The sequence below is a fragment of the Gobius niger genome (assembly GCF_951799975.1).
Source record: "Gobius niger genome assembly, chromosome: 13".
In the NCBI taxonomy this organism is placed as follows: Eukaryota; Metazoa; Chordata; class Actinopteri; order Gobiiformes; family Gobiidae; genus Gobius; species Gobius niger.
Genome location: NC_136864.1, coordinates 13,892,771 through 13,920,230, shown reverse-complemented (window position 1 = coordinate 13,920,230; position 27,460 = coordinate 13,892,771). Strand labels below are relative to the sequence as shown.

General features: G+C 41.4%; 2 protein-coding genes across 2 annotated transcripts in view; both read left to right on the top strand.

Annotated features, from left to right (window-relative positions):
• Window positions 1–24,031, top strand: part of rab2a (RAB2A, member RAS oncogene family) — a 33,372-nt gene extending 9,341 nt beyond the window's left edge. The window contains exons 2-8 of the mRNA XM_079569091.1: window positions 1,339–1,410; window positions 1,894–1,961; window positions 8,089–8,171; window positions 9,223–9,315; window positions 9,801–9,912; window positions 16,314–16,382; window positions 21,599–24,031. Coding sequence (XP_079425217.1) covers window positions 1,339–1,410; window positions 1,894–1,961; window positions 8,089–8,171; window positions 9,223–9,315; window positions 9,801–9,912; window positions 16,314–16,382; window positions 21,599–21,694 — 593 coding nt within the window. The 3' untranslated portion in view covers window positions 21,695–24,031. The remainder of the gene's footprint in view (window positions 1–1,338; window positions 1,411–1,893; window positions 1,962–8,088; window positions 8,172–9,222; window positions 9,316–9,800; window positions 9,913–16,313; window positions 16,383–21,598) is intronic.
• Window positions 24,032–26,607: 2,576 nt separating this feature from the next.
• chd7 (chromodomain helicase DNA binding protein 7) overlaps window positions 26,608–27,460 on the top strand; it is a 67,404-nt gene continuing 66,551 nt past the window's right edge. Inside the window, exon 1 of the mRNA XM_079569042.1 lies at window positions 26,608–27,003. The gene's annotated coding sequence lies outside the window, so the exon portion shown is untranslated. The remainder of the gene's footprint in view (window positions 27,004–27,460) is intronic.

The window sequence follows — 27,460 nt, the reverse complement described above, 5'->3', positions numbered from 1 at the left end:
TAAAGCATTATTATGTACAGTATTTTGCAGATGTTCGCACAAAATGCACAACAGAAAGGAGTGTTTTATTGTTTAGCAACACTACATTAGCTGTTTGTATTTTCACAACTTCTCTTTTCTTGTCATCAAGGGCATTTGTGGCTATTTTTAGTATTATCACTGCATACTTTCAATTATTTACTTCCTCTGTGGTGAGCATCCAATTAGAGCCATTTGTGTTTCTGTTTCTGGACATGTCAATCGTTGATCGTTTCTGTCTCTGAATGTTTCTCTCCTGCCAAACACTGATGTGGTGATTTTGGCTTGCGCTCGGAGAACAGCTCTGGTTTCAATTTACGTGGCGTTTATGCCTCTTTGGTTTATTTCATTAAAAGTATGTAAAAAAGTTTGTCACTATTACACTTTTCAGCTGTTTGAGCCTTATGATACAGTAGTACTTGCTGATCAGAAAGCAGTTAGTGTGTATATAAGGGCTGAGTAACTCTTTTTTTTATTTTATTGTATACTGTACACTGTAAAAGCAAAGCACTATTCTGGAGGGCGAACTGTTCAGATGCAACTTCTTATATATACAACGTTATACAACGTGTTTGTCCCACAAATGTTTAAAGGGACTTTAAGTTTAAAAATGTTAAAATTAAGTATTTTCCTCCCCCCACATGTTCCAGCAATCAAAAAGTGGCAGGTGCAGTTACACATGTGACCTGAGGTGGCAGTAGTTAGTTTAAAATGGCAACTTGCATCCAGCCCCTTTTAAAGCAGTACTAAGTAACGTGTTTACCTTAATAAATCCGTTTCGTAGTCCCTGTGGGGGTAATACAAGTGTTTATGGGATGATTGGAGGGTCTTTCATCTCCACCTGGTGTCTCTGGCCAGAAAACCATGTTTGCAACTTGACTGCCCCCGGTGCGGAGAAAGCAATACACACTAATGTAATCACGAAGAAGAAGCTAACATGCTAACGGGCAAAGCTAACTGCGGGCTAGCACCACTTTAAACAGTATTTACAGCCAAGTTTGAGTGAAAAAAAAAAGTCCATTGTATAATTGGATGCACAGTATCCCTCTCTCCCTTCGCCTTTCCTGTCAGCGTAGTATTTACTCTCCAAGACAATTGATAAGTTAAAAAATCGTAACTTGCTACTACACCTGCAGTTGCGCTTATGGCCTCTAGGGGGAAGAGTTACTTAGTACTGCTTTAAGTTTACAATAAGCTAAAAATAGACAAAACTAATTTTCATTTCTAAAGCCTCACTCCGTTTCCATCTTCTTACTACTGCCTTAAAAACAAAAACTTGTGCTTGCTTCTTTTAATCTTGATATTTCCTTTGTTTTTCAGGTGTCGGCAAATCATGTCTATTACTACAGTTCACAGACAAGAGGTTTCAGCCTGTTCACGACCTCACCATCGGTAAGTGCGCGCATGCCCGCCACTAATGCCCCATTGTATAATTATAGGCTGCTCGCTTCTAATCTCCAAGGCTGTTATTACTGTGAACTGGCCAAAATGTCCCCGGCTGCAGTCGATGTTGGAGACATTACCTCAAATTAGGCATGCTTTCTCTCCAGACGCATCACCCTCATATTAAAGACTCCGAAAAGCCATAATGTCATGATATAAGAGAGGTGTTGTGGAGGAACAGCTGACTCACTAAACGTTATTATCATAGGTTTAATACTTCCGTTCTTTGGCTGGTTCTTGTGATGGTTCAGTTTTGCTATATGCTTCAGTGAGTTGGTCCTGGCATTGATCAAGACTCCGAACAACCCAGTCCAAACCTTTGCTATGAAGGGAAACACTCTGATGACCGAGAGCGGCACAAACTTATTTAAATGTTTCTTATTCTTCTTACTTCTCTGTCTCAGTGTGCTTCTCCTGTGTGTCGTTTTGCAGGTGTGGAGTTCGGAGCGAGGATGATCACTATAGACGGCAAACAGATCAAACTTCAGATCTGGGATACGGTAAGGATCCATTAGTTTATTACTTTTTTATTATTGCATCTACTAGAGCCTTTTCTAGCAGAGGAAAGCTTCAGCAGCCATTCCAGCAGGTCACAAGCTCTTTATTGACGCTCCCTATATCAATATAAACTATAGGGTGTAGGTTGCGTTCATTTTAAAAAGCATGTGACTTAAAATTGAGGCAGGGGGCAACTGAAATTTCATCATGGTAACTACGGTAACGGTCGAACTGCGACTATCGGACAATCCGTGTTGATGTTGACTAAGGGTGAGAACCTCTGGGTACCTCACGATTTGATATGATGCATGATACATGGCTCACGATAACGATAATCTCACGATACGCCGATACTTCGTTGATAATCGATATATTGCACAATAATAACCTACGATGCATCACGATTTTTAAAGAAACATGCAGTTTTTGACCTTTTTTTGACATAGAACATATTGTTCATGATTTACATTTCCTTTCATGTACATTGGTACTAGGGCTGTGCCGGTTTGGATTTTTTCATACCGCGGGCGGTAATCAACAAATTCCTGCGGTTTTGCGATATACCGCTCATTGGCGTCAGAAGCGTTTCGAAGGTGGGGGGGGGGATTTGGGGGCACATTTGACCAGGGGAGGGGGGGCTATCCAAGCACCTGAGCTGCAGACCTGGCGCTTTATGAAAAACTGAGTGAATTAGGCTCTTATTATGAGATGACGCTCATGTTCGCATGATCATTTATTCAGCTTCAGCCTCTTCACTCCTACCATCGCAAAGAAACAGCTGCGTTTCTATCTTTATATTTCCCACAAATGCAGATCATATTGAGTGTAAGGAGAAAGGAAGCAAACATTTACTTGTGAAATGAATTGTTCTGATATTATTTGGCTAAGTTAGAGTCCAGACCGCGAGGTTTAACACGCGTGTTGACCGGTTGAACACTCGTGCCAGCCCGGTGCAGTTTCCCCAAACTCACGCTACATCAGCTTCATCACCCGCTTTGTAAACACATCCAAAACTAAAGTTCCTCACCTTAAAGTTACTGGTCAGGCCTTTGTACTGATGAAGAAGAGAAACACACTGTCCACCTGCCGAGGACCGCGAAGAGTCCTGCTCCTCCATGATAATCTGTGAAAAAGTCCGAAAACACGACGCACGAGTGTCCTTGTGCTTTGGTTTGGTCAAATCTGCCAGTCCGTCCAACGATCAGCCTCTTGTCTTCGTAGTTTAGCCGTTTCCCCCATTTTGCAGAGCCATGTTTACATACCGTTACAACACTTTTTTTTTTAATGGAAAATGAAACACGGGTCAGATTTAGCTGTTTGCCCTCACGTTGCCCAGTCTAAACTGTAAGCAAATGCGTCCTGCTCATGTGCATATGGAGCTGTATCTCGTCACCCACACACTCCGCGCTCACGTAGGCCTGATATGTGACCGCTGCACCTCGTTTTTCATTTTATTTTCACCTGTGGCTGGTCTTTTTTTGAGACTTTTGTTTTTCGTTCAGACACTTGTTCTGGTATATTATTAGTTCCTTTTCTGGTTAAATTTCGTTTACTGAAAGGCATTTTTTTTTTGGCCCGTGATGACGGTGAAGAACTCAGACCCACGGTGTGCGTTACGTGACCGCGGTAATCCAGTTACCGCCCCAGGCCTAATTGGTACATTTTTTTTTTAAATAAATAAGTGAATATTGACTGACTTACACGCTGAAAATGGGTCAGTGGCATCAATAAATCAACCCCAAATTAATCTTATTCATAATTATAAAAACTATTATTAAAAGTAATACATCTGTGTGACAGTGTTTGGCCCAAGTGCTGCCCTCTACTGTCCGGACTGAATTCTTGGTCATTATTAGCCTTTATACGAGCGATTGCTGTTATTGTTTACTTCTGCAATCTTCGCCAGATGTTTTGGTGAATGGTAGGCAACGGCTGATGCATCCAGGCTTCTAACACGGTTTTATAAAATGATCGATCTGTTACAGCGCAGGAGAAGCAATGCCCTGTTTATGAACATTGTTTTTTGCCTCACATTATCATTTATTTAAAACATAAAATGCCTACCACGGCCCCGGATGTGACGAATTACGATCGCTCGCATTGACTGAAAGCAGGGCATTAATATGCATGATGTCGCTCATTGATATGCACAACGGCATCAAAAGTATCGTTATCGGAATCAAAAGTATCGGTATCGTCCCGCAAAATATCACGATATATCGCAAAATCGATACAATGTCACACCCCTAATGTTGACCAGTATGAAAATGATAGCGGGTTTGAGAATCCAACCACTACCAAGTACTGATGAGGTTCAGCGTTTCTCAATGTTATTTTTTGGAGATTTACAGAAACTGTATCTGTCCCACCTGCTCTCCACCTGCGATTACCGCCTCACATCATATATCACATATCACATCATATCACATCACATTCATCACGCAATCTATTGATGAGAATTGCTTTTTACTCACACATTAGCATTCAAATCTTTAAATACAACAGTAAGTGGTCTGAATATGGAAACTAGTAAATTATGTTAAGATACACACAGAATCCCCGTATGGATGGACACCCCTGATTCTGAGTTTCACTATACATGTTAAAGATACTAGAAGCAAGTTGGTCATTTTATGCTCACTACTGCCACCTCAGGTCTTACGTGTGACTGCGGTCTCTATATTAAGCCTGTGACAGTGCAGGATTTTAGAGGCAGTTGTGGTGAATAGGTCTTCTATAATAATAATAATAATATAATAATAGGTATTCTGCACATTAGGATATGGCTGGAACATGTAGGGTGATGAAAATAGTTATTTTTAGCATTTTTAAACTCTGTATAGTCCCTTTAACATAACAAGAGCGAGGACTCCATATTCTCAGATTCTGTTCAAAAGGGTGCTCATGCTCCTTTGGTACAGTATCACACAGCCACAGTGAATCCCAATCTGCGGCTGGTAATAAACATGATAATAAACATATACAATTCGAACAGTGTTAATTTTGACAATTCATTTTAATTTAGTTTTAGGAAAATCTCATTTAGTTTTAGTCTAGATTTAGTCGAATATATCTCTTCAATTTTAGTCTACTTTTAGTCAATTTGCATGTTAAATTGCATGTAAATTTAGTCGACTAGATTATAATCTTATTTAATCTTGTTCCTCGGCTTCATGGAGCTTCTCCCACATGAACAAAGCTCAGAGCTGTTCCTTTGGCAGAGAATTTAAATGATCTGAGGCTCTTTCAAAGTGTCATTGAAGTTGAAGTGGATGATTTTAGTCTCTTCTTTTCATTATTATTTAGTCATGTTTTAGTCGACGAAAATATCTGGACATTTTAGTCTCATAAACAACTTTTTATTTAGTTTTAGTCCAATTTTTTGACCAATCTTTGACTAAAATCTGACTAAATATTTTAATCGATGAAATTAATAATGAATTCGAAGCCAAGGGAAAATGAAATTATTTTGATTGTTATGTAAAAGATCATTTGTACTTTTTGATCTACAAAGTACTCGCACGTGCCAATTATTGTTTTTATTCTCTGGTTCTATTCTGCATGCACGTACTTGAATGACCAGCAGGTGGAGTCATTGCTCTATTATACTTTGCCTTGTCTCATCGGCCTCAATAGCAGCCACTTGTGCCTCTTCTGCCGCCGCTGCTGGGGGGGAGCTGCTCTCTTTAATGGACACATTGTAGCTGAGCGGTGAAGAGTGACCTTCCTTTGGTTTTCCACATGTCAAGTGGTCCTCTCAATCATTACGCAGTGAAAAGAGACTCAGCGGGATGCTCCGACGGTAGCTACAAACGGACAGTGAAACCAGTGGGATTGGATGGTGTGTGTGTGTGAAGGGTGTTATTTGGGGCTGAACGGTTTTACAGAAATATCTAGGAGCAATAATTGTGACTTATGCTAATTAACCAAGATTCATCTGCAAATTTTAGACACATAGACATGTAGATGACTGAAATATTATCTGCTAAACTAATGCAAGAATCACATGTTTCAGAATATGCTTATAGAAGTCCCAACCAGGGTTATGTAAGCATCAAAGGAGGGACTTAGAACTGCTTATGTACAAATATTATAGGGCATAAGTTTGACTGTGTTGTGGTTTTTACACAGCACATGTTTTTACATTAAAAAAAAAAGAGTTTTAGAGCGGTACTAAGTAACTTGTTTATCTTAATCGATCCTTTTCGTAGTCCCTCTGGGGGTGATACAAGTGTTAATGGGATGATTGAGGGGTCTTTCAGCTCCCCTCGTGTCACTGGCCAGAAAACTATACTTGCAACTTGACTGCCACCGGGTCAGAGGCCCCATTCACACTAATAGAATCATGAAGAAGAAGCTAACAGGCTAACGGGCAAAGCTAACTGCGGGCTAGCACCACTTAAACAGTATTTACAGCCAAGTTTGAGTGAAAAAAATGATGTAATTGGATGTACAATATCCCTCTCTCCCTTCGCCTTTTCTGTCAGCGTAGTATTTACTCTCACGGACAATTAATCAGTTAAAAAATTGCAACTTGCTGCGACACCTGCAGTTGCGCTTATGGCCTCTAGGGGCAAGAGTTACTGCTTTAATTGACCGATATTCTCAATAATCAGTAACGTAGAGTCATAGATGTCAGACCAAAGGGGTTTGCGAGACAGATAAGCTCGGAACAACTGGTCTAAACTACACGGTTAGAAGTTCAGACACATAATAAGACCATGTGAACAGTCGGATCAAAGCTGAAATAGCCTAACTGCCCATTTTGGGATTTGCTGCCATTCAAGTTTGGGTCTGATTGCGATTCGTCTGTCCTCGTGAGTGTGTTTGCCTGAGTGTTTGCATGGGTGGAGACACATGGCCAGATGGCAGACAGGACACAGCCTCTAGTTCACCCTTATGTATCATTTATTCACTAATAGCATTACTGGGTGACCACCACTACTTACTTGTCAGCGCACTGTCTCGCTCTTGTGTAATGTTGGCCCCGGTGCAGAGCAGGGCCGCACCGTAGACGTATTAACTCGAGAAACTAAACGTCTTAAAATCTCCGTCCTCAGAGATTTTCTTTTTTTTAAATATAAATACATATATAACACATGCAGCCGGTTGAGGATTTGAGTTTTTTTGTTTTGTTTTTCTTTTTGTTGAGATGAGGTCAGAACGGTGCAGCTGCAAACACAGAGCACAGTTTTGTTTTTGCTCTCGGAACAGGGACAACATTGTTACTGTATCATCACGGCCCGCGATGGAGGGGTGAATAGCCATTGTCGGGGTGGAGATTGTACAATGAGGGCTTACTGAGGGAATAATGCATAGTTTTGAATAAATATTGAATTAACCAGCCATGGGACGATGATGATAATGATGATTTTGTGTGAGGGGAAAATACTCCAGCCAGTGTCACAGATCGTAACTGTTCAAAAAGTGAGGCTGAAGGAGGGGTATATTTCCAAAAAACAATGTACAAAAGAAAGAAGATTTAAGTTATGCGCTTACATCAGACGTTTTACCCTCAGTTTAGGCGTTATTTAGCTTAATCTTGCTCCAATTTGATGTTGAACAAATGCTGGGGGTAATTGGAAGGTCATATATTTCATAAGTTGGTACTTGGCGTTAAATGTTGGAGAACCACATTGAATCAGGAAGGGGAAAAAACAGTAAAGCTTATGCAGGAGAGTGGGGGGACTGTAAAGACTAGGCCGCGATAAAGGCAATAAAGCACAAGGTGACCCAGTCCGTGGCTGACGCTACAGGTTTAATCCACGCGACACTTCATGTGACCTTCATTGAGTGAGTTTAGGGAAACCAGCTACACGCGAGCAGAAAGAAAGGGGCTGTGAGAGATAAATGGAGGAGGAAAAAAAACCTCCATTGTATCCAATTACAGGCCCCGCTCTGTCCCATCCTCCAGCAGCTGAGGAAAACACGGAGCTGGATTCTAGCGTGGGGGGAATCAGGAGTCACAGAGCTTATAGATTTGGTTTAATGGTTTAAATTAAAATTTATGGGGAGATTGCGTGAATTACATTGTAAAGGAGAGATCTTAGTCTGTTCCACCACTTGAAGTAAATGTATTGTTTATGTTTTGCTTAAAATTCACATGTTATTTTCCCTCTTTCTCTTCAGGCTGGTCAGGAGTCATTCCGGTCCATCACCCGGTCTTACTACAGAGGCGCTGCCGGGGCACTGCTAGTTTATGACATCACAAGGTAACGGCCTCTTTCTGCCACAATGAGGGATATGGGAAAACAATGCTGTGCGGCCGGAAAGCTTATGAAGGCAATTTAGCATCTACCCTCATTAGCTTTAGCATTAGGGGGAAGGCCTGTTTACAAACTGTAGATTAGCTGCTAATGTTGACACGGTGCCAGAAATTATTTAACACACAGCGTAAAGGCCTTCTTATGTTGCTGTGGTAATGGAAATTTCTGAAGTAATCCCTACCTTTGGGTGTGTGGAGACGTCCTGCTGGTTTGCTCTCCGCCTTGCTATTGCAGTCGTAGTAGGTCGGATAGTACAACTACCTGCTGCTTTTAATATCTGAGTTAGCCTCAAATACACACATTTACAGCATCTTTTTTTATAAAGGCCAATATGGAAGTCCCAAAAGTAAATTGCTGACATACTTTTAAGCCACAGATATAGTCATGATTTAATGTTAACAGCTTTGGTTTAGACTTGATGCGCTTTTTCTTAGCTAACCTTTTAACCCCCACCTTTACCGAGCGCATTTTCTCCAGTCTCCTCATTTGAAAGCTAAGACCCACAAAACTGATCTAAAGTGATCTTTTTCCTCGCGCTGTCGCTGTGTTGTTTGTTGTTGTTTAATCTTATTTTATTTGGTGCTCTTTTGTTGTCATGTTTTTGTCGGTTTTTAATATTTGTTTTCATCTTGTTTTTTTGTCACTTCTTTGTTGCTCTTTTGTGCCGTTTTCCATCTCAATTTTGTCTCTATTTTGACACTTTTTTCAATAAGCTTTTATTTGGGTAACGCCAAACTGGAGAAAATGTGCTCAGTTTAGTCAGGAGGTTATGTCATGTTTTTACCACTAAACTCTGTCCGTATATTTAAAAAGTTTGTACTGGAATGCCTAAAACATTTCTGAGATGGTGATTGTTTACCAGTTTATATACTTTTTGCTGTTGTACCAGTTGTATTGTAGCATAATACAATGTTTAGCTGTTCTTCACCCTAATGGTTTAACTTGTTTCACCGGTGTCTTGTATTAGAGTCTTAATACGGCCCTGTTGTTTTCACAGAAGGGACACCTTTAACCACTTGACGACTTGGTTAGAGGACGCTCGCCAACATTCCAACTCCAATATGGTCATCATGCTTATCGGTAACAAGAGGTGGGTCCACGTCACCGCTCGGACATATAAGGGCCAGGAAAGATATCAGCCAACAACTCTTAACTGTTTGTGTTTTTACATAAATGCACAGACTATACAATTCAGAGCAACCAGCTGCCAGTGTTGTCTTTCCTACTGTATTTGTGAGTGACCTAATATAGTATGCTAGGACTCATGCAGCTTTAGCCAGGCAGTGAGAAATTGAAAGCATGCTGTGTTATTGTTACAGTTTTAGGTAATTTAATGTGTGGTATTTACTCCGGTGCGCACCAGTTTCATGAACTGACCTTTGCGCCACTTTCTGTTCCTCTTGAAAAAAGACGTTTGTTTACATGACAGAACCAATGAACAATGATTTATGAAAATGCGCTGGAGGTACACAAAACACAATGTTTGTAATGTAATTGGTTGAATTGTTAGTCTGTTACTGTGAGAGGTGCACTTTTCTCCTGAGTGGCCTTGATGTTCCGTCTCTGCGTTCACAGTGACCTGGAGTCGAGGAGAGAGGTGAAGAAAGAGGAGGGTGAAGCATTTGCAAGAGAACACGGCCTCATATTTATGGAGACTTCAGCTAAGACTGCCTCTAATGTAGAGGAGGTGAGCACCCACACATGAACTAAACATTACTGTAATTTGTCCTGCCCACACATGAAGTCAATCATGTTATATGGAAATTAAAGCTGCTCGCTGGTCAACACGAGCCGACTTTCATGCGGGTCAGAAAGTGCATGAATCATTTCACACTATAGACGTTGACTCCTGTGATAAAGGTCTAAAAAATCCATTTCTCAAAGCACTCATCTATAAACATCTGTCAGCACTGAATGATTGTATATTTGTAAATGGTGACTTCCCTTGATGTTAACGGCTGCACCACCGTTACTAAAAAGGAAAATAAGTGTGTGTTGTTTTTTTTCACGTGCCGGTGGCGCAGCGGTTAGAGCTCGTGCTTCACAGCTAGAAAGTCCCGAGTTTGATTCCCACCTGGAATTTTCTGTGTGGAGTTTGTATGTTCTCCCCGTGTCTGCGTAGGTTTCCTCCAGGTACCCCGGTTTCCCCTACCACTTAAAACATGTACAGTAGGTTCACCTCTGGGGCCAGGACTCCTCTGAAAAAGAGATTCTTAATCTTAGTGGGACTATCCTGGTTAAATAAAGGTCAATAAAAGAATTTAAAAAAATAGATTTGTTTTACTAAGCCAATTCTGGAAGTTCACACTTCACTGTGATTGGTTAAAGCGATGTGTCACTCACTCAGAGAATGAAGCGACTGACCAATACTGGGAGGAATGAGTGGGGAAAATGCTTCATCAAACCGAAATACATCTAAATCACAATGTGACGATTTCTCCAAATTCGCAGATCAGCAAAGGGACCAGATCATGATTAATTCTAGCTTAAATTAAAGATTCATTTTGAAATATATGTTTGTGCAGCCAAGCCTAGTGGTTAAAACTGCTGGATACATAGCTCAATGCAGTTCTGTCCTTGGCGTGTTGACTGTCTCTTCACTCTCTTTTCACACCCTATCAAATATTATCTTACCTGTGCCCATAAACATTCAAATATCTATCTTGTAACTTAACACCTCGATCCTAAAACCTCCCCACGGCGGCGCACAGCGCAGCGCCCCGGGTCACTCTTTGGACTGCGAGCGTTCACCTGTAGCGCCTCAGCCCCGTCACGGCCTCGCACACATTCAGCATCATGAGTCACATTTAGCTCCTTTCGCTCCACCTGCTCCGCCCCCTCCGCGAGACACACCCCTGCTGCCGTCGCTGCTGTGTTTAATGAATGCACGGCGCTGTCCTGGGGGAGCCCTTCCTCACTTATCCAATCACATAAATAATCCCATCCTACACAGCGCAGCATGCCAGCCCAGGGCACCTCCGATAGAGACCGCGTGTGTGTTTACATTGATTTTTTTTTCCCTGCCTGTATCTCTGCCATCACTAAGCCTGGCCTATATCATCCCCTGCACCTCTCTCTCTTTCCTCCCCCCCTCCCTCTCTCCCAGGGGTTAAGATGAGGGGGAGGTGTGTGTGCGCGCGCTATGATTAATTTGTCTCATTAGTGTCCTCTGAAGCCTCCTGATAGCGCCGCTGCCTTCATGCCTGCCTCCCTGTCCATCATCCGCTCCTTACCACCCACCCATCCTCCTTTAGTCACCTCCTCCGCTCACTCCACATCCATTTTGCCACCCCCCACTCCCCTCCCTCCCTCCTTCCCTCCCTCCCTTCCCCACTCTGCCTCTGCCCCACCCCCGTCCCTCCGACACCCCCATCCACCCCCGCCGCTCCTGTCCCAATTCATTTCTATACCATCAACCCCCCGCGCTCGTTTGCAGTATATCAACCAGTTATAGCTCATACATATTCATAAGCGCCGTGCCCCGCCTCCCCCTTAGCGACACGCGACAGCCAATCAGATTCCGTAGTTTGTCGTCAGGGTTCGTGGGTGGACACCGCAGTTGACGGGATGCTCCTTAGAGAGTCAGTGTGAGATTCCTGTAAGCACCCTCTGTCCTTTACTCTATCGGACCATCTTTCCCACTTGTAACCTTTTCCGTAGCCTCAATCTTTCCCCCTGTTTTTTTTTTCCCCCACAGCATTTGTTATTGTGCTTTAATTGCCATGTCCAATTTCTCCATATGTTTGTAGTTTACTCGCTTGGCCGTGAACTTTGCTCGCTGCAGCTACAGTTCGCCATGATGGGAGGAATCTTTTTCGGCATTTCACAGCAATGACAGTTCTGAAATGCAACACCCATTATGAATTTTAAGTGTTGTCATTAACCACAAAAATACAACCTCTAGCACCTCAGCCATTTTGTTCGGAACTCCGTTTTTGCGGGTCAGATGTCGTCCAACAATGGGCTGAAAAGCTGTTTTATTACTTGCTCTATTAATGTTTCAACGCTACAGTAATTGAAAACTCGTACTCCCACCACCTGAGGACGACTGGCTTGCTTTTACAATATAATTTCTTTTGCTGAAAATGGACCAACTTTGCCTTTTTATAAAGGGTGGTATTTTTTTATAATGCCATGTACCATTACAGGGCTTGAGTGGCGTCTCTCTATTAGGTTTGCCCTGAACTATCTGCAGTGTCAAAATAAATCAAATGCATTACTACATAAATGGAACATGGCATTGAGCTGAAATCATTTATTTTATCTGACTCATTTCTTTATGACTGAAAACCTTCTTCTCATTTCTATATTTTAATTATCATGCCATTGTTTTCTTTTAACCTTGACCATGACTTAGATTTTATCCCAAATCATGCGCACTTAGCATCCTTATCGTACATGCAAAAACATGTTCTATTTGTGATAGATCGCACTTTACTCTGATTTGTTATGTCGCCATGCCGCTCACTCAGCGCATGATGGAGATTGACCAATAAATAAAAGCAATGAGTGAGGAAAAGTGTGTCTGTGATTGAGTATAGCGCTGCATCAAATAGAAGAAGCAGTGAATCACAGGAAGACGATCTATCCGAATTGTCACAGGGATCAGATCACAATTAAGCTTTCAGTGCTAAAATCGCCGAGCCCTACTATAAAGCAAATTGACTTACACAAATTGGACACTGTACCTTTAAGACCTGCAGTCGTTTTCCACCATTGAATTGGCATTTGGTATGTTTTCAGTGGATCTATCAATATGAGGTTAAGGAAGGCACCAATGCAATTTGTGGGGCCACTATAGGGCTGGAAAAACAATCCCATCTCAGACAAGGCAACATGATAATCTGATACTGTGGCTTCAAAACTATAGCATGGGATTGGGGTGTTTGCATGCACGTCTACAGAAAAAAGCTGAAAGATCTACTTCCTGATATGTAGCTAACCCTAACTTAAGAAGGCCTTAATTGTTTCATGCTTTGTAGCCATGGTATAATGGTTTTCCCTGACCAGTGATGTTTTGTTTGCCGCATATTTGAGTAATCCTGCATCGTTAGTCCGTCACAGTCGTCTGCTCCCAAAATCCAAGCCTCCTCTGGCTAATTTCATAACTTTGTGATCCCTGGACTCTGGAGCTCCACGTCTGATTGTTGCAGCGCTCAAATGACCTGCACTAAAACCTGGTCACATTAGGAACTTGGCAGACTTGGTTTTTCGTTTGTTGCAAGCCAAGGTTAAATTTGCAGTGGCATTTGCTGCAGAGACTAGTGCCCTCTGTTGGCATTTTGTATAACTTCGTGTCATTACAACTAAGATATATTATAATTGTCTGAAGTATTTGAAATGCTCATTTATCTTTATTTATACAGGGAAGGCCCAATGACGGTACAAGACTCTTTTTCATGAGCATGTTTCATAGCAGAGAATATCAATATAATAATTACAATATTTACAAAATGTTGCAAATATCTGTTAAAGCAAGTACAATTTTCTTTATACATAACCGTTTTAGATGTGAAAGAGGCAGAGTTCAATTGTAAAAGTCTTTGTAGTTCATTCCATATGTGGGCAGCGTGATAAGAAAAGCCTCTTTTTCCTGTGCCACTCTTTACGAGTCCATTTTTCAGTCACTAAACAGTCATGTGACCTGGTGTTGTATCTACTTGAGCTGTAGTTGTGTTCACATGCGAGATAATCAGGAAGCCTGATTGATGAAGTGTATTATAGTTGCTCTTGGCGCTTGAACAGTACTAAATCATAACGTAAATAATGTTTTAATCGTACTTCTTGTACAGTAACACCTCATAAACACCCGGCGTGTTGTTCTGTTCCTTTGTAACAGCGATCAACATATTGTGAGCACCGGTAATGTGTGGGTAGATATTAAAAACTAGTGGCTTATACAGAAGCGGTACATTAATAGAAAGGGCCAAGATGAAAGCGGGACAGGGCGTAGGACGAGTGCAGAAGGGAGCACCCCTGGGCTCCTCAGTCTATTTCCGACAATTACCAGGTAGAAGTTCAGCTCATATTTTTAATCCTGCACCTCCTGTTTTTAGACTGGGAGGTTGGGTGCGGAGGCGGCAGCAGTTTACACGAACAGTTTGTCCCATTTGTTCTTCAGTTTAGGCCCTGGAGACGCCGCTACCGTGAGCGCTGTCCCGCGAGAGAAACGCTTCAATAGTGCGGTTGTAGCCCTGACGTCGAGGGAGCTTAATTCCACTTTATGCTAACAGGATTGATCCTCATCTCCGCTTCGTGTGACAGAGAGAGAAGAGGGAGAGAAACCAGTGGAGGAAGAAGGCATGCAAAATACTGACTTAGACGAAAGGCTACACTATTTTGGAAATCTGTCCAATGGCTCGATTCGATTCACATTTTATATTTTAAAATCAAGATTATTTTGTTTCATAGGGCACATTTCAAACATATCCTGGAGCATTAGCATTTGGAAGACCTGAAATACAGCATTAGCAGATTTAAACATACAAAACCCCATAGCACTAGACATTTTGCCTGCATAGGATATTGTACAGCCTACATTGTTAGTCTTTTTGCCTTACATTTCAATTTTTTGTGATTGATTGTGCAGCCCTAATACTGTAAATTTGGGGATTCCAACATTGGCATCAACTTTCAAATTGTCTACTGCTCTGTTGATGGCTTTCAGCTTCTGAGATGTGATGATAGTTTTGTACTCCCAGATGAAGAGGTGGGCGGTTCAGTTTAACCTCTTGATCAAGCTGATATCGCTGTAATAACACATTATCAGCTATCAGCAATAACAATTTTACCTGCCCTCCTATGCATTACGTTTTGCAGGCCCAAGTGTCATACGAATTAAATGTCCTCCAGAGGATCTATCCTGGTTGAATTTAGGCAAAACAGAAATGACAAAGCAAAGGAAATAGACAGAATGTAACACAGTGTTTTCTCTTCTTGTGCTGTGAAATGTTCATTTGCATGGTCAGGTGATGCCTTGCTGTGTAAATATTGATGATAGGCAGAAGTGCAATGGTACAACAAATAAAACCTGTTTTATGGCATCATTTGGATGAGTTGGAGTCTGTATTCCTGTAACCTGCTCCAACAGTCTTTCAGGATTCAAAATATAGGTTTAAACATTTTTATGTAGATTTTTTTTTTTCTTCCACAGATCAAAATGTAATAATAAAACGAAGGCGGTTTCAACAGTGAACTCTATTGTGTTGCACTTGGTCTTTGGGTTGATTCTCAACATGGAGCCTAAAACTATAGGGCCTAATGTTTAGAGGGGCACCTTTTGAAAAGGGGGAAGATGAGACATTCTTTCCTACCTTAACCAAACCCAGATTTCCCAAGTCTGTGATTCTGTATTTGCATGTTTCGTCTATCGAAAAGGTGACTGGAAGTTGCAGACTGTGTTTTTCTATGGCTTGTTTTACAGGGGGAGGACAGGTCAGACTTCTGTGGTAGAATCTGCCTTTTAACTTATCAAAATCAGGGCATAGGCGATCTAGGCAGCAAGTAAAGCCCGACCTTGCCGAGGGAATCGAAACGCAGATATTTTGACCAGGCTCACGGTTAAAATCTCATGAAGTTTATTGTCGTGTCACAAGAAATAACTGGGTTGCAAAGTGGAATCATACAATCCCACTTTGCAAATACTACAAGCCATTTTGGCAAATATGTAGACTCAAACACTAATAGGAAACAATAAGGTCCAACATAATGGAGAGAATTTCAGTTTAGTTATTTCTTTCAAAAGCAGTGATATTAACCCTTGACCTACATCTGAAATAATGAATCCTAGAAGGCCACAAACCTATTCATTTCTTGTGTTTTGGTGCCGTTATTGAATCGTCTCTAATTTAATCAAATCTCTTTGTAAGTCCTAAATAATAAATCCCATGAGCAGCTTACCAATGTTGATGCATCACACGTGTCTGTGTTCCTAGTCTGTGGAAGAGTTTTGGACCTGTAGATTTATTAACAAAGTTATTGGATAGAGCGTGATAATGGATGTAATGCAATTGAGTTTTTCGTTCAAATGTTATTTTAGCTGTTGAAAAATGTTCGGTTGTTAAGCTTTTTCATTTCCTCCTCCCCCAGGCCTTCATCAACACAGCCAAGGAGATCTACGAGAAGATCCAGGAGGGAGTGTTTGATATCAACAATGAGGTGAGAAAGCGCTCTGGCTTCCACACTTTTTGTCTCTCAATCGCTTTCGATCTTTTTTCCTGTCTGTGGTTTTCCAGCCGTGTGTGTGGTTTGCCACGCTTCCACTCGCCTCAAAAGGAAAGCGGGTGAAAAAACAAAAAATTGCCCCTTTTCTGCTTCCTCCGACTGTAGCCAAGCAAAACTCCCATTCCCCTGCTCTGTTTTCTACCGGGTCTCGAGTAGGCCCGGGCTGCCTGTCTTTTTCTCGGCATTTTGCCAACTCATAAATTCCTCACATCCCACAAGGTCTCAGTCATTCGACAAGAAAACAAACAGCGAGCCAGTCCGTAAGCCCCTCTCTCTCTCCAGCTCGATGCCTATCTTCCCTGGAACAACCATCCCGGCAGGAATGTCCACTGTCCGGAGCGGCAGGCGTCCAATCGCGAGCGTAGCCGGGCCGTGTCCTCTTTTAGGCTGCAGAAAAATGCATGGAGGCATTTCTGCGCCGTAGCTCCTTTTCCTCAACTGCAGCCCCTCGAAGTGGCCCCTTGCCATATTGGCTGACGAGCCCCTTTCATATAATGCAGTTACACACACTGTACAAGTTAGACCGAAGGCCTAAAGGAACATGGAGCGTAGAAAGATTAGATTTGCAATTCATGCTTTAAAATAACATCTGCGAGAAGAAACATACGAACTTCTACAAACTGCTAAACTAAGGGCGGACACTTGATTTACCAAATTCAGATCTTTGCGCAAAATAATGCCATGTTTTGCTTTCTAACCTGCCCCAGTCTTTGTTGCACCGTGGAAGTCCTGACAATGCATCTCGGATTACGCGGACCCCTCCTCCACAGTTTGTGATGTTTGATTAGAGGGGGCACATCCTCCAATTTCCCAAATGGCAGATCTGATACGGACGCTAAAGTCAGATTGGTCAGCTGTGTGGAGGTGAGCGAGAGGTCACGGATTGAGTTTCTCTTTGTGGACGTAAAGCTGGAGCAGAGCCACGTCACAAGTGCAAAAAAATACAAAGGGTAATGCAACGGTAATGCACCAATCCTCGGCTTTGAAGCAAGATCTGATTTATTTCAATCCTTTCCTTTTTGTTATAAAACACACACATTCATGCTGTTCTCTTACATGTTCTAAAGTATACATTTCATAGAGGTACAGTACATTAATAGTCAAGTATGATACAAGAGGAGGCTACAATATTTGATGGTTAGTTCCCCAAATGTATTTTTAAGAGATTGCCTAAGTCGCCTTTCCATTTTAGGCAGGCTTTACTTACAAAGAAATTCAAAGTGTTACAGATTAATGCAGGATAATTTAAGAACACATTTAACAAAGCATAATGATCTGTGTGAAATTGAGTGATTAACCGCTTAACTCCCACCAGAACCGAGCACATTTTCTTCTTAAAACGTCTTGAAAATCGGCGCCAAATTAGCGATGAAAATGAGACGTAAACAAGGCTGAAAACACAACAAAAAAAGTGACAAATATAATAGAGCAGTTACAAAAAACACGCAACAAAAACATGGCAAAAAAGCAACGAAAAATCGGCAAAACCCCAACAAAAAACGGGACAAAAAAAGTTCGAAAAATATGGCAAAAATGTATCTGGTTTTAAAACTTGATCTAAAATAAACCCTTCACATTCTTCTTCTGGCCCATATAATTTAAAGCCCATGAAAGTGTTTCCCGAAATCTGCTTGTACACAACATCAACTTTGGCCCGTTCCCGATTTTGTCCACGTTTCAAGTCCTCCTTCTGCTGCTTGGCCCGATGACGGAATACAAAAGCAATGGTCCTGGCAGCGGTCTCCACACAGCAGCGCAAGTGTGAGACTGCCTTCCGACCATTGCGTGCTTTTGTTATTAGTAACAGTTAGCCGGAGCGCAGACAGGCCGGCCCGCCAAACCGCATCAGCTGACTGGGCTGCGAGGCGAAGGGAAACCCCACCAGAACTGTTGGCAGCCGGTCTGAGAAAACTCTTAACACACACATGGGCCCGAGCTCAATAAATGTGATTTAAAGGCATACAGCGTTTCCCCAGCGGCGCTACTGCTACTGCGCGTGGGAGGAGGGAGAGAGGAGAAGGAGGTACAGCGGCTTCAAATGGTCCTCAAACCTATTTAAAAGACGGGATATTCGGCCAAATTTACTTTTTAGAGTTTTATGGATTGTTTTGCAATGTTGTTCCCTTGTCAAAAACATACATGGAGTTGTGTTTTTAGCCAAACTGCGCATGTTTGAGTAGTCATTGAATCTTCTGCGGAAACTCTGAAATGCCGTGGCGCCTGCTCATATATAGCCCATTACTTACTTAAAGCAAAAATGTCAGGGATTCTTTACTACTACAAAACAACACACTGCTGCACCTTTTTATGGTTCGTGAACATAGACAAGATTGACCTTTTAACTGAGCCTAAACGAAACAAATGCATTCCACTTCACTTCATCCATTTCACTCCCACAAATTCAAGACCAGGTGCTGTGACTGAACACTTGGCTGACTATTTAATGATCACTAGGGATGCACAGATCCACTAGGCATTATGGGATTAGCAGCAGTTATATACTAATGGAGATTTTAAAAGTTGAAATACTATAGTTGTTGTTCATATTAAAACACTTGGACACCACAGTGTAATTCAGCAGCTAACGGAGTTGTTTCACAGCTTTTTTCTCCACTTATTATACTGTTTTTAGCTAATGTTAGTCTATGGAAATGTATGCTAACAGCTGCAAAGATGGCAGATCTCCATGGTAACTGTGGAATTTCCAGTTTTGGCTCTCAACGCCTTAAAAACACAACTTTTACCACCTAAATTTAAGTGAATATGGGCATGCTGTATATCATTGTAAAGCTAAGAACCTAGTGGATTTAGTTTTAACCTTTGCAGATCTTGTTTTGTAGCCGCGCAAAATTCTGCGGTTAGCAATAGCATGCTAAAGCTAGCGGGAGCATGCTAATGCTAATGAAAACTAATCAAGGCTGGGTCAGAAACTATGATAGAAATACCTAAATTAGCCTAGTAAAATAAAATAACCACTGCTGAAGCCAAGTGTTTGTATTTTAGTTTAAGAAATAACTGATATAACATATTTGTAATGATCAGATCACTTCATGTGAGTTGTTTATATTAATGTAACCTAAAGCCTGTCATAAACCCAAGGATAAGTTAATGCAGAAAAGTCATACTTGTTAAATGTTTATCCAAGAGTTTATCCTTAGATATAATTGATATGTAACATGACAATACAATATGATTTTATTTTCACTCCGAGAAAGCCATTTTTAAGAAAGTCTTTTGGTATCGGTAAATATAGGATATCGGCAGATACTCTAACCCCAGTATCGGTAGCAAAAAAGAAGAAGATTTTGATTACATTTTGATTATTTCCACACCCCTACATCAATAGTGGTCTGGGTGTAGATGTTTTATAAGGACACGGTATATATTAACATTTTCAGTATAAGATTTCTACATAATAACAATGGAATAAATAGATTGTTATTCTTCCTTAATGCATTGAGAGACTTAAAAGGCCCAAGCCAGTCCCGTCGCCCACCTGTCCTCTCCCTATCAATCCCCCTTTTATTTTTCGATGTCTCCGCTCGTGTCCTTGGGTGCCGCGGTCGGTGTTTCCTCAGGCTTTGTGCGCGGCACCTGTTGCGTCCTCTCCTCTGATGTGATCTAATAGAGGAGCCCCCGCAGGCAGCGAGCGCACAGCTAAAGCTAATCCCGCCATGAAAGCAATGACACACTTATTCTGCGCTTTGTTTTTCCCCTTTGCTGCAATCATAAGAGTGTTATTCAAGAAAGCGGCGGTGGGAGGCCACTGTAAAGAAACAATTAGTGGCGCATAATGGGGAATAATGTAACACAAATGTTGGAGACGTCTCTTTTTCTTTCAGGGTCATTGCTTGTACTCTCTTCAGAGGTTGTTATGAGGAGAAAGCATAAATAGCAACAGTGTGTAGTAAAGGGGGGGTTACTGAATAGAGATCGGGTTTGTGTTTTGTGTTTGTTAAATCAAACGTTTTATGTTTTTGCCTTTATCAACAAACATTTTGGCCAAAGCTGACTTCCATGCGAACTGCTGCTGTTTGACTTCAGGATTTTCTACCATCATTACAAACGTGGACACTCCAAAGGGTTAAAGTATTTACCCCTGAACTAGAAGATCATCAAGTCCTTGTTTCTCAGTGAACTGGAGCCTTGGACGTTTTGTCATGTTTGTGTTTAACAAAAGTCTTACATAAACAATGTTGAGCAAGTGCTTGCAACTTTTATATATGCTGATTTTTTGTTTTTTCTATCAAGAGTCAAGTGTGTGTTTACTGTACACAGTTTGTGACGTCCATATCATGTGCTTTCAGGCATTAACAAAACACACACACCTGACCAAAACCGTTTACTTTTCTAACCTCTCAGGTTCATTGAAAAAGTGAGATGTCATAAATTACTTTTCATTTCACTGTTTTGGAAAGTAACAGAGCCTACAGTCACTGGCAGATTGTCCTTTAGTCACATTGACTTTTCCTCTAGTTCCACTCGACAAAAAAAACAACTATATTTACAATCTGTGGCTGGAATAACCTGCTGAACAGCTTGCATTTGTACACTGGACTTCACATTAGCAGCTTTATGACACCTGATTGAACGAATAAAACAAGGAAGTCCACTATAACGACAGAGCCTTGGTTACAGAGGTGTTTGTTGGTTTGCTCAGTTGAAAGGTGCATTTGTACGGAGTTTGTTCTCAATTTTCCACCAACAATTTTTCTCATTTTTGTTCATTTACTTTGAGTAAATCAGTCAGCCCTCGTGACGGCTTTTCATTGTGTAATAATAAATCGTTGCTGCAGTTGGTCAGGTCTTGGTTCAGCAATGTGGCCAAAGAATGAGGTCGGTTGACTTGACATGAATACCTGAATCAATGTATTTTATTTTTTTCTTACGTGATGGCACAGGCTTATTCCAAGATCATAATGCCTGGATTCATCTGGCTCATTTTGAGTCCAGACCATAACCCCATTGAGAATCTTTGGGACGGGCTAGAGCTTTGCAAAGACGTCAAACTCTTGGGGTACACAGTGCAACGCTGGGCAGAAATATGTAAATGTTGTGACATCGCAGAAGCGGCAAATGCATGCTATAATCAAAGCTACAGGCACCATTTTAATGACCTGTGCATGTTCTCCTGTCTGTTTTTCCTCCAGGCTAACGGTATTAAGATTGGACCCCAGCACCCCACTCCCAGCTCCACACTGTCCGGCAGCCAGGGAGGCCAACAGGCTGGAGGCGGCTGCTGCTGAAGACCCCCCTACAAACCACCACCGCTCTCCCCTACAGCTCCTCCTCTCGACCGATCCAGGACGCCCCTCTCGTACTCGGGATGCTCCTCTCCTCTGTCCCCCCCCCTTTGTCCCAACCATCGCCCTGTCTCCAAAAGTTCAACCCTCCCTTACGTTTCTACAGAACTGTCCAAGCTCACTAACAGTTTGTCCATTGAGTTCTCTCACCCCCCGATCTTTGTGTTCCTCCATCCTTGTACATTTTTTTTTTGTTGTAGTTTTTGCGTCCCAGTTAGCATAACATACAGTAAAAAGTCTTAACATGGACAAAAAGTCACCTTCAAATCCCCCCCAAAATCCTTTCACCATTTTATTCAAAAAAACCCGATTTTAACCTTAAAATGCTGCAGAGTTTTTGCTTGTCGCTGGAGATGTAAGGCATTATTATTGTTATTAACCCTTAGTTTTCAAATTTAGGTGGCTTTTTCCTGTGTACGAGACAGATCTGACTGTACTGAATTAAAAACCGCAGCGCTGTGTTGTGTCTATTCGTTTTAAAAGAAGTGACGCAGCCATGCTGATAGCGAGGCGAGCTACAACTTGTTCACTCTACATGCTGTGCCTGTGTGCATGTATAGGTATTTCCGAGAGATGTCAGTTTTAGCTAAAGCCTTTGGAATGAGTTACCAACGACGTGATGCTACTTTGTCCCCTTTATAATTGTCGTCATGTTTGTTTTGTATATTTAACACTATATAAACTGGATGTGGCTTACAAAAAAGTGTTTTAAGAGAATAAATGACCAAACTGTTTGACGACGGATGTGTTTTTGGAAAGCGGAATAGGGGGCGATGTTGAGTGCAGCGGCGGTCAACATGAAGTAATGAAGTAAGATTTTGAAAAAAAAAGAAGAAAAAAAAGATTGGAATTTGAGATTTTCTTTTTGATAACTGTATTTATCAGGTGCATTTCTGTGTATATATGGCTCTAGAGTTTCATGTAGCTTACTGGATGATGTCGAGATTATTTCGGTGTCCTCACTAGAACTGGGAAAACGCGCCTTGAAACCGCTTTATAACCGGTTAACCCCCCCCAAGTGTCCCGGGTCGAATTGAGGTTTTCCCTTTTTTTTTTGCTCGTTTCGTGTTATAAAGCTGTTCTCTTGGCCATATTAAGGCATTTAGAGTCCCTGGTGAGGCACCACCGCAAATGTCGAGGCGTCTCCATTTTTTAAAAATTTCCACCATGAATTAGCCGAACCGCTATAACGTGTATACTGTCTAGCGCTTTGATTCATAACATTATTTTTGCTTCTCCTCCAATGTATTAGTCACTGCTTTACTGTAACATTTTTAAGTTATCCTTGCACCCTTTACTCACCCCCCTCTTTATGTATCATCTGCTCTGTACCAATTTTTATGCCAAAATGATATGTTTACCTGCGTTCTGTTGGAAGTGGCAAATGTTAGTCATGTTTTGTTCCCCCCCCAAAAAAAATCTGACTTGATGCAGATCAGCTGTCTGCCTTAACTCTGCCCCCTTGAGAGAGATTTGGACAGCTGCTAAATTGAATATATAAGTGCACAAGCCTTTTTTTCCTGCACATAGGCATTTTACCACTAACTAGATGGCAAAGCATTACATAGTCACCGCTTGGGCTATAGGTTCAGACCTTTAGGAATAGTTTTAGCGAGAAATTAAAGGTGCGTTACGATGAATGAACAACATCTTGGCAATGTGATCAAACACTTGCATTCGTCTGAGCATAGCCTGTTGACATATATTTAGCCGTATAGAGAAATGCGTAGATTTATGGTTTTGTGGGGCATTTTACAAAGTCCACATGCATTACTCCTATCCCCTCCATGCACGCACACACACATGGCCCGCAAGACGTATACAGCGCCCATTTGATAAAGCATTTTCGTTTAGTTCCACGCAATGTCCCCTTTTACGCTAAGTCGACGAGTCTTTCACTGCAGGATGACACAAAACGGTGTGAGAACTTGCCATGTTTCCTCGGCTATGTGTTTCATTACTTTATCTTTTAATTACTATATACATATATATATATATAATTCAGTTATTGACAAACGGTTATTCTTTGTAAAGCGACATGTAGTGTGAGTGTGTGTGCGTATGCGTGGACTTTGAGGGGCTAACGGGGGGGAGGAACTAGCCAAACGCGGCGCATCTATATTTAACCATCTATGGATCGATCTATCTAATCTACGTGGCCCTCCTCTCTCTCCTCCCGCTCCCTCTACTTCCTGCCCCTACCTCTCCCTTCGAAATGTTCTTTGCTGTGTTTGTTATTTGGGAAAAAATTAAACTTAAAAAAAAAAAAACGGAAAAAAATATGCTAAAAAAATGCTATCACGATAAACTATAATAAAACATTCTAAACTCTAAAAATGTCATTTTGTTGGTTATGTGGAGATGGAAAAATACAGTGTTTGAGAAAAAAACAACTGATTGTCCCTTGTTCTTTTTTGTTGTTGAATTGTCTTTACTTTGTTTTTCGGATGCCATTTTAACTATGCCACCAAAAACATTTCATTGTCCTCATTAGGCCAGTGAAAAGAAAGTATGCACTCCCCTGCATCCAGACTTTATTAAGTAGGAGAACATGAGCAGGCCTGACATTTTTGTACCACTGCATGAAACATTTTCTTTGGTCTAAATCTTGTAATTTATAGGAAGAGTAAACGTTTCTCAGAATCCCTTTCACTATTTTAGTATTCCACGCATACCTGTAAAGGTTGTTTACTGAACCTAAAACGTGTATGATTGGCTAAATCTGCAGGCAAGACGATCACTCCCTGCTCCTGACTTGTTGCTCCAGTGAAATTTAAGGATGGGTGAAAGCATGTTAAAATTAAGTAATGAAGTATAATCTCAAGCCTAAACTTATTCATCTCCCTTGTCTTCTTGCACAGGTTATGGGCAACCAACATTACAATACAATGCAATGCAATATATGGGTAATAAAGGAAATATGACTCCAAAGCGAAAGAGAAATAAAGATGAAATGTAACTTTTCTCACTCAGATTTGGGTATCAGTATTTAATGGCACTATCAATCACCGGGTCCTGTAGAGTTTATCTGCGCAAGTCATTAACAGGTTTGGACCGGAGCTGTGGGAATAGCTCTTTCTGACCTTCAGCAGTCATCAGATTGTATTTCCTGATCGAGGTCGCACGGACTCTGCTCAATGAATCAAACTTGTGGAGAAACGTTTCGCATTTGTACAGTCAAGGCTACGGCGCTCACTGTTGATCGAGGGTCTGTCCTGATCTTCAATTCATGCTTTATCAGTTCATTATAAAAGACACCATCATTTGACGTATTGAATAATAACAACAACAAAGAGGTTTCATTGAGACATTTAAGTCTACTTTAGACCCTGGTCAGTCCTGAGTGGATCTTGATTTAAACCTGGTGGTTCTTGTGTTAAAAGTTTGAGAACCACAACAAACTAGGAGGAAGCAAGGAGAGCATGTTTTGATGCATGTAGAGCACTCATTATAATAGAGTTATAGAATTTTATATCAACAAGAGCCATAATAATGCCAGCCTTGCCCTCATGTGATAGAAAGTTTAAATAAAAGGTATGTAAATATTGCCTGATTAATACATACATTCATAACAGTAAATATTTAACTTGTTTTCTAATATAAATCAGTCATTGTAGCGAAACATTTTCACTGCAAGTTGCAATCGGTTAAGGCCTGTTCTTGCAGCTCACTTTTGAAGTCATCCCTGGCTGCTTTCCCATGTCCTACATCCAACTCAAAAGACTGAAATGAAAAATGGTTAATTCTGTTTACTGTCGAGATCAAAAACAATTTACATCAAATAGACTTTATGGCATGTGATTCAAGAAGTGACGTTCCTATGCAACGTGTTCAGATGTGGTTTAGTCCCCCTTTTTATCTCTGCATGGGACCAAATTGGACCCTCTGCCACCGTGGAGTCAGAAAGTTTTTTTTTTAAATTGTGTGTCTTGAACCACGGCACCAATGTGACGGGAATAAAAGGTATGTTCTTTGACCGAAATGCACAAGACATTCATGTCTCTACACGTCCATTTTTCAAAGCAAACTAAAATAAGATCAAACCAGATGTAGCTCAGAAATATGTAAAACTCTTGGAGCAGTCTGTGGTAAGGATGACTTACAATGAGGCATGTGTTACTGTATTCAGGCATGTTTTATTAGCTATGTCGACAGAAGAGAACTTCAATAATTACAATAAATTCCTCTGATGAAAAGACCGTTTTACAAAGTGATCATTAAAGCAGCCTCATATATGTAACAAAGTGAATCTGGTTAGAAGGTTTAATTTGTACCTCAGTTTGGAAATGTATGTACAATATGTTAATAATGTAGTAGGCTATACAAGCATAACAACCTTTGGACTCACACACAATGATAGTGTTAATGTTAATGTTCTATCTCCATTCTTATGGATCATAACAGGCTGAACACATTTCTGATGGGAGCTTTGATTGACACTTCAGTCATGGGTTATTCCTATTTTAGATTCTTGTTCAGCTCTTGTTTAGACCTGATTCATCCAAATTTGATACTCAGAGAGCCATTTATTCGAGTGGTTGGCTACTTTATGTGAAAAGTTTGAGAGCCACTGTGCAAAAGGACGATTTATCACCAAATAAAGATGCATCATTCGGGTTGTATAGCTGCTGTCTGTGTATTAGTGACCTTTGTGAGGTAATACGTTGATGCAAGCGCTTAAAATGTGTCATGAATATTAAGTAGCGCCGTAAACTCCCTCATATGGTGCCATGCGTACATGCGTAAAACCTTACCCCGTGCACATTTACGCACATGTGGCCACTTTTTCTTGTGCCTGCCTGGTGACGCCTATGAATTTCTTCCCCCCATCCCTAAATGAGAGCCCAGAGAGCGTCACACGAGCACGGCGGGGTCAGTGACCGCGCACGCCGCCTGTTTATCCGTATGAGAGGTGCTCGGGAGCGCGCCCCCCTTGGCCGCGGAAGGTGAGCGAGTGTCTGGAGGGGAGGACTCGGGAGCGCGACCAGCCGGGGATCGATCGGATTAAACTCGATTTGAGTGAAATTAACACAAAGGAGACAAGAGCAACGCACACTAGTCGGCGAGGTCGCGCTTGAGAGGCACGCCGGACTAAAATCGCATGTAAAATTTAAAACTTGAACTTTTTTTCTCTGTTTATTTATATTTCAAAAGGACCACGGTGGATTTTTTTTTTCCCAAGCAGCGGAGACACTAACCCCACAAACGGGAGGTGGATTTGATAAAAAGCCCGAAGTGACCGAGCTTGCTGGGTAAGATAAAAACTCCCTCGTTTGTTACATTGTACCTTTATCCAGTCCCTGTGTTGATATACTTGTTTGCACTGTTTAAACGGATTCATTTCATACCCGAATGGCAAGTTTTCTGTACTTTTCTCCGCAATAGGACTCGGTTTATTCCGCCGTACGCGTTGACTTGGCGACGTACGCGCTTCATTCTGGGCAAAACTCGACAGAAGCACGATGTAGGCTTTACTGGACACGAGGGAGAGGATTTATTTCGCTATTTCAGTAGAAAGTCATTGAAGCTTCGCTCGGCTGCCATGCCGACATGCTAACAATAGCAAGTTTAGCTTTGCCACCCGCTGCACCGCTCACACACACGCATCAGTCCCGATACTTAGTTGAAAAAGTGGAAAGGGAGGCTTCCTGGGCAGGTATCTTTCTCACACGTTTACTTGGTAAACTTAATAAGAAGTGTTAAGTCAAA